General features: G+C 56.7%; 1 protein-coding gene across 1 annotated transcript; it reads right to left on the bottom strand.

Moving 5' to 3' along the window:
- Positions 1 to 4,380: 4,380 nt before the first annotated feature.
- LOC123401534 (pentatricopeptide repeat-containing protein At4g14850-like) lies at positions 4,381 to 7,293 on the bottom strand. The gene has a single exon (XM_045095362.1). The coding sequence runs from the start codon at positions 7,188 to 7,190 to the stop codon at positions 4,551 to 4,553; it is 2,640 nt and encodes an 879-aa protein (XP_044951297.1). The 5' UTR covers positions 7,191 to 7,293; the 3' UTR covers positions 4,381 to 4,550.
- Between the last annotated feature and the right edge of the window lie 354 nt (positions 7,294 to 7,647).

Below are 7,647 nucleotides of genomic sequence, written 5' to 3'. Positions count from 1 at the left end.
TCGTAACGTTGATGCCGAGGAAGTGGTGCAAGACGCCGAGATCCGTCATGGAGAACTCCGTGTGAAGCGACGCGTTGATGCGTTGGAGGAGGTCGGCGGAGCTCGCGGTGAGGATGATGTCGTCCACATACAGCAGCAGGTAGGCGAGGTGGTGTCCCTGCCGCAGGATGAACAGCGAGGAGTCCGAGCATGACGCCGTGAAGCCGAGAGCAAGCAGGTAGCTGGTGAAGCGCTAGAACCAGGCTCACGGCGCCTGCTTGAGGCCGTATAGGGAGCGGTTGAGGCGGCACACGCACGAAGGGCTGACGGCGTCGATGAAGTCGGAGGGCTGCTGGCTGTAGACGGTCTCGGCGAGGTGGCCATGAAGAAAGGCGTTCTTCACGTCCAACTGGTGGATGGGCCACGACCGGCCGGCGGTAATGCTCAACACGGTCCGGACCGTGGCCGGCTTGACGACGGGGCTGAAGGTTTCCCCGTAGTCGACGCCAGCCTGTTGTGTGAAGCCGCGAAGAACCCACCGCGCTTTGTAGCGAGCAAGCGTGCCGTCGGTGTTGAACTTATGCCGGAAGATCCATTTTCCGGTAACCACATTAGCACCTGCAGGACGGGACACCAAACACCACGTATCATTCCGCATTAGTGCATCATACTCCTCGCACATGGCGTTGTACCAGTTGGGGTCTTGGAGGGCCACGCGATAAGAGGAGGGAATGGGGCTGATGGTGGAGGCAGTGGTGTGGAGAGAGACGGGTTGTTTGGGTTGGGGCGAACCCTAACTTGGCCCTGGTGCACATGGTGTGGATGTTGGACGGTGGAGCTACCGGAACAGCGCGGGAAGGGAGCGACGTGGGCGCAGGCGGAGGCGGGCCAGCAGGCGGGGGCGGCTGGTGCATGGGGAGCGACGTGCACGCGGGGCTGCATGGGGGTGTAGCAGCGGAACCCGCGAAGGAGGGTGGACTCGGTGGTGGCGTGGGAATCGGGGTGGCGGGCCTGGCACGGGGGCTGGGTGGAAGCGGTCGGCACGGCGTGGTGAAATGCGGAGCGGGCGAGCTGGTTGGTGTGGACCGAGCAGGGCGGGAAGGAGCGGTAGCGGATCCGAGCTGCGCGGATCTCGGAGGGGATGCAGACGAGGTAGGTAGGGCGCGGCGTTCGGGGAGGATATTGGCCCCGGGATTTCCTGCGGCCAAGGGAGTGCGCGCAGGGGGTGTGGCAGGGAAATAGGGGAAAACAGTTTGTCAAACGTGACGTGGCGGGAGATGATGACGCACCGTGTGGAAAGGTCGAGGCAGCGATAGCCCTTATGTTCGAGAGCGTATCCGAGGAAGACACAACGAACGGCACGGGGGGCAAGTTTGTGAGGGCTGGTGGCGTATGTGTTTGGGAAAGAGAGGCACCCGAAGACTCGAAGATGGTCGTAGGTGGGATGGCGGCCGAGCAGGCGGAAAAAAGGTGTTTGGCGCTGGATAGCGGACGAGGGACGACGATTGATGACATGGGTGGCAGCGTGGAGAGCCTCAACCCAGAATTCGGGGGGAGGCGAGCGTGGATGAAGATGACCCGAAGGATGTCGTTTGTCGTACGAAGAAGGCGTTTTGCCTTGCCGTTCTGTGGGGATGTGTGTGGGCAAGAGAGCCAGAAGGAGACGCCATGGGAGGAGAAGAGAGAGCGTAAGGCCGTGGTGAGGAACTCACCCCCGTTGTCACATTGCATGCACTGAATAGTGACGTGAAATTGTGTTTGTACGTAGGCGAAGAAACGGGTGAGAACGGCGGAGGTGTCGGATTTTTGCCATAGGGGAAATGTCCACGAGTAGTGGGAGAAATCGTCGAGGAGCACAAGGTAATATTGAAACCCGAAAAAACTACACACGGGGGAGGTCCACAAATCACAATGAACTAATTGAAACGGTGTAGTGGTGACAGAATGAGAAGAAGAAAAGGGCAGTCGTGGCTGCTTGCCTAATTGACACGAGCTACAAACACGAGGGTTGGACGTGCCATTATTACATGAACGTAAGAAATCTTTAGCTAAAATGGAAATGGAGGCATTGCTAGGGTGGCGAAGGCGAAGGTGCCACAGGTTGCTGACGACGGAGAGAGCGTGTTGGACGCCGGAGTTGCCGAAGAATGGGTACAAGTCGCCATGGCTATTGGACCTCATCATGACGCGCCCCGTCGCTAGGTCCTTCACAGTGAAACCATAGGGGTCAAACTCAATTGTATAGAAGTTGTCAATGGTAAAACGGCAAACAGAAATGAGGTTGTGGATGATGGATGGTGTGACGAGGACGTCATTGAGTGTGAAGGAGGATAGTTTGGCGCGGCCGACATCGGTGATGGGGAGGCGAGACCCATCCCCAACGGTAATGCCCTGGGAGTGATGCACCAAGGGGGAAGAATAAGAGGTGAGGGTGGACGTCTTACCAGCTACGTGGGAGGAGGCGCCGGTGTCGAGGATCCAGTCGGGGGCGCCGCCGGCATGCTGTTGTTGTTGCATCGACAAGTTGTGGAGCGCGGCGTTGAGCTGGTGGTACTGCTCCCAGGAGGGGCCACCCGTGGCAGGCGGCGCGGCGACGGGGTACGCCTGGTGCGGTGGAGGTGGACGAGACCCGAGGACGCCGGCGGCGTTGGGCGCGGACCATGGTGCACGGAGGTGGTGTGGCTGGGGAGGGAATGGAGTGTCCCATGGGGCGAAGTAGCCCAGCCATGGGCGGGCGGGCGGAGCGGCAGCGGGAGCAGGAGCGCCACAGCCGCCCGTGTTGGAGACACCCGAAGAGGAGCCCGAGGAGCCACGGCCACCCCGCGGGTCGCCGGGGGTTGGGGAGGCCGGTGCCTTGCCCTTGTCGTTGGCGGGGGCGCCGGTGCGGTCGCTGCTGGCGTCAGGGGCGTGGCCGATGGTGAGCGCGGTCAGGGAGCCCGTGCCCTGCCCATCCAGGCGGGCCCGCTCGTTGGCAGAGAGCTCCTCCATGAGGAGCCGGGAGCGGGCCTGAATGAAGGACGGGAAGGGGTCCTGCATCGGAAGAAGGGTAGCCATGACCTAGAAACGGCGGCCGAGCCCACGAATGAGTTGGAGGGTGAGGGCGTGGTCGGAGATGGGGGCACCGACGTCACCGAGCGCGTCGATTAGCGCCTTGAGGCGTCGGCTGTACTCGGCGATGGAGAGGTCACCCTCCATCATGTTGCGGAACTCGGCCTCGAGGATGATGGCGCGCCCCGGTTGGTTGTCGTGGAAGAGCAGATGGAGTTGGACCCAGACGTCGCGGGCAGAGCTCTCGGGGGACATCACGACGTCCTGGAGGTCTTCGGCGACCACCTCGTACATCCAGAGGACGATGGTGATGTCGTCGTTGCGCCACACGGCGGTTTGTTGGAGCGGGGACGCAGCGACGTCGAGGTGGTGCTGGACGTTGTGGCGGCAACAGATGAAGTAGAACAGTTGGCGCCACTTGGAGTAGTTGCCGGTCTCCAGCTCGAGCTTGCGGGAAAAATGGTGAGAGATGGAGGCAGGGAGGCTGTTGGCGGTGGAGGGGCCGGCATCGGGTGTGGTGGCGCCTGGGGCGCCGAGGGTGAGGTGCGGGACCAGCTCGCTGCCGGCGGTACGCAAAGCCACCAGGGGAGGGACGAGCTCGCTGCCGGCGGTGCGCAGGGCCACCGCGGGAGGACGAAGGAGGGCGGCGCTGGGGGCTGCGACCGCCCCGAGGGTTGAGGAAGAGGGCTCGGCAAGGGGCTGCTTGCCCCGATCGGTGGTGGGGGGAGCGCGAGCGGGGATGGGGGCTGGAGGGGTGGCGAGACTAGCCGAGCGGGTGGCAGCAGGAGGAGTATGAAGATCAGCCGAGCGAGTGCGGCGCAGAAGATGATTCATGGCGGAAGCGGAGGATCGAAGAATCTGATACCAAGTTAAGTAATGGAGCAATCACCACACCTTGTATTCCATCCCTCAAGGGGTATATATACAGTTACAGAGAGATGAGGGAATCGTGGGGGGAGAGCTACAACGGACGTGAGCCGGGCATGCAGCGCATGCGATCGTGGAGGAGAAGGACTCGGGCAGGCTGTTAGCCACGCCGTGAGGATCCTGATGACGCGTTCCAACAACGTTAACAAGCCCACCAATCACCACCGCCAAACCACCCCGTCGACAAAGAGACTATCGTCATAGCCAACCGCACCTTGTGTAGTTCACCGACGACCAAACTCCTCTACGCCGCCACAGGCCTCTGAGCCGCGCTGACTGCGCTGCCCAGGCCCTCGTAGGAACACACCCAGAAGCAAAGCTATACTCTTTTGTAAAGATGTGAGATGTGACAGTCTGTTCACTTCACTAGTTGCAAGGAAATAGCAATTTCCGCAGCGCATTTGCAAACGGCTGCAACACTGTTTGTTTGGCATCGTAAAATAATTAATAACATGTGTCTGTGTGCATCACTCATACAGAGGCCGAGGGTCATTCCTACTTTTCGAAAAGAAAAAAAAAAACTCCATCTAGGCATGTAACTCCTCTATCCATCAGCCCTTAACAAGCTATAAGAAAAATCATGTGCAGAACCGTTTTTACCAATAATCACCGCAAGAACATGCCCCATCACTGAAATGATGGAACCTGTTGATGTCTCTGATAATAATCTCCCTTGAAACGATCTTTGAAATGAACTTGAACGCAACGTGGCAATCTCTGCATATGCGCAAGTTTTTCTTGACCCTAATGGGCGCCCCAGCTGGGGTGCTGATCAATGCGAACGCAACGGCCAGCCTCTCACTGTGATGAGAAAGAAGCAACTCCTTTTCGCTCTTGTCTACATCATGGAGATCGACCTCTAGATTCGGAACGTAACCAGCTTTGCTCATCAAATCTCCCAGTTCTTCTAGCTTTGCGTATATGTCCCTTGCCCTTGGGTGGCTCTTGTCACCCACAATGAAAGTATGCACCCTGTCCTTCAATTCGACCCAGCTCATGGCAGGCTCCTTCTTGACCTTACTATCTTTCATCAATTTTCTCACCTTCGCCACTTCATCCCACATGCCTGCAGATGCATACGTGTTTGCGAGCAACACATGTGTGCCCGACTTCTCTGGCTCCAGGACGAAGAGCTTTTCAGCTGCCAGCTTTCCCAGTTCTGGATCTCGGTGTACTCTTGAGGCTGCAAGTAGTGCCCCCCAAACTGCAGCATTGGCTTCAAACGGCATGCTGTTGACAAGCTCCATTGCATCATCTAGTTTACCGGCACGCCCAAGAAGATCAATCATGCACGAGTAATGCTCCTCCGTCCTGTCAATTCCAAACATCTCCTTCATTGAACTGAAGTATCCCTTGGCCTCATCAACAAGACCTGCATGGTTACAAGCACAGAGAACACTAGTCAGAGTGATGTGATTTGGAGCAATGCGCTCATCAACCATCCTGCGGAACACGTCTAATGCTCTCTTCCCATGCCCATGCTGTGCTAGCCCTCCGATCATCGCAGACCACGAGACAACTCCCTTGTCTGGCAGTCCGGAGAAGGCCAGATCTGCATCCTCTATGCTCCCGCACTTTGCATATGTGTACACAAGAGCGTTCCCTGCAAACACATCTGTCATGAATTTCCTCTTGATCAGGTGAGCATGCACTTGTTTCCCTTGCTCATATGCTGACAAGCTAGCACAAGCATTCAGGAGGCTACTTAGCACAAAGGGATCTGGCTCGAGACCCTTCCTTAGCATCTCCATGAACAACTTTATTGCATCCTCACCATGGTCACACTGCGAGAGTGCTGTGATCATTGATGTAAAAGCTATGATGTTATCAGAACTGTGTTCTTCAAACACTTTATTTGCATAACGGAGGCAATTGCACTTCCAATACGAATCAATAAGACCATTGACGACATGAGAATCAGAAAGGAATCCAATCTTCTCTGCAAGAGCATGAACCTGCGTTGTGTCACTGATTGCCTCCAAGCTTGCAGTTGACTTGAGAACAGCAGCCAGTGTCGTCCTATTGATGTCAGAACCTTCCTTTCTCATCCTGCAAAACAGAGACAGTGACTCGCCGTGGCATCCTCCATGAGAGCAACCTGAAATCAGTGCATTCCACAAAAGCAAATCCTTTCGAGGGATCCACTCGAACACCTTCCTCGCGTCATCCAAAAGACCATACTTTGCATACATATCCACAAGAGCAACACCGATATAGTCATCTGAATCCGCACAGGCTTTGATCATGAACCCATGAATTTGCCGGCCCAGAGCGAATGCCCCAGCACCAGCACCAGCGCAGGCCTTCAGGATGCTGGACAACGTGAACACGTTAGGCACCAGACCTGAAGACTTCATCTGCAGCAGCAGCTCCAGTGCATGCTGATCATGTCCATGAAGCACACACCCAGAAATGAAAGCATTCCACGAGACCACATCGGTCTTGGGTACCTTCCCAAAAACAAGAGCTGCCATATGGATGTCCCCAAGCTTCGAATACATGTCAACCAACGCATTGGCAGTGAAGACGTCCTTGTCATACCCCGTCCGTACCACCATGGCGTGCACCTTCCTGCCGGCTTCCAGATCCCTAGAGCCAGTGCAGGCATTCACGACACAGGAGAACCCAAACTCGTTCGGCCGTACCCCACTCCATACCATCTCACCAAACAGCTCGACGGCATCACTGCATCGGTCATTCTTGACGAAAGCCGACATCATGCCGTTCCAAGATACGGCGTTCCGGTCGCGGGCGGCCTCGTCGAACACCCTCCTCGCCTCGTCCACAAAGCCAAACCCACCGTACATGGCGACGAGCGCGTTGGCGACGAAGATGTCCCCGCTGAGCCCCGTGGACACGGCGACCGCGTGCACCTGCACGCCGAGCCCGGCGTCCGGCGCGCACTTGAGCACGATGGGGAGCGCGAACTCGTTGCAGCGGACGCCCCGCGCGCGCATGGCCCGGAACGCCGCGAGCGCCTCCCGGGGCAGCGCATTGTTGGAGTAGGCGGTTACGAGCGAGGACCAGGAGACGTGGCACGGGTCCGGGGTTTCGTCGAACACCCTGCGGGCGCTGCCGGGGAGGCGGCACTTAGAATAGAAGGAGAGGAGGTGGTTTCGGAAGGCGTGGAGGAGGCCGGACTTGAGGAGGTGGGCGTGGATGTGGGCTCCCAGGAACAGAGACTGCGTGGCGGCGTAGCGGGTGAGGAGCGGGCTGATGCTCTCCGGGCTTCTCATCGGAAAGGCATTCTGTTCTAACACACAGGGGCGCCGCCGCAGCGGGAAGGTTGAGGCACGGAGGGGGAGGGGTGTTGATGCATTATGGCCCGCGGTAGCAGCAGTCAAGTTCCTGTCTACAAAAGAGTAAAAGAGTAAGAGCAATTCCACCCGTGCTTCCCGAAAACTCGTTTTGTCCAAAATTTTCTGTTTGAATAACAGCAATTCCAACCGCGCTACCCGAAAACTTGTTTTGTCCAAAAATTTCTGTTTGAATTGATCCGGCAGATATTTATGTCTGTTTTTAAAATGGATCGACGTTTGTGTTTAACGTTGTCATGACCCATTTTAAAACAACGTGAAAAAATACACCATAACTATTTTTAAAATAAAAACTTTAATTAAACATTAATATCGATCTCAACGGCCCATGATAGTTCACAAGTCCATCAAATATAAATTAAACATAAAACTAAGG

The sequence above is a fragment of the Hordeum vulgare genome, chromosome 6H, assembly GCF_904849725.1.
Source record: "Hordeum vulgare subsp. vulgare chromosome 6H, MorexV3_pseudomolecules_assembly, whole genome shotgun sequence".
Classification (NCBI taxonomy): domain Eukaryota; kingdom Viridiplantae; phylum Streptophyta; class Magnoliopsida; order Poales; family Poaceae; genus Hordeum; species Hordeum vulgare.
The sequence above is the reverse complement of the archived record's forward strand: the minus strand, read 5'-3'. Positions and strand labels throughout refer to the sequence as shown.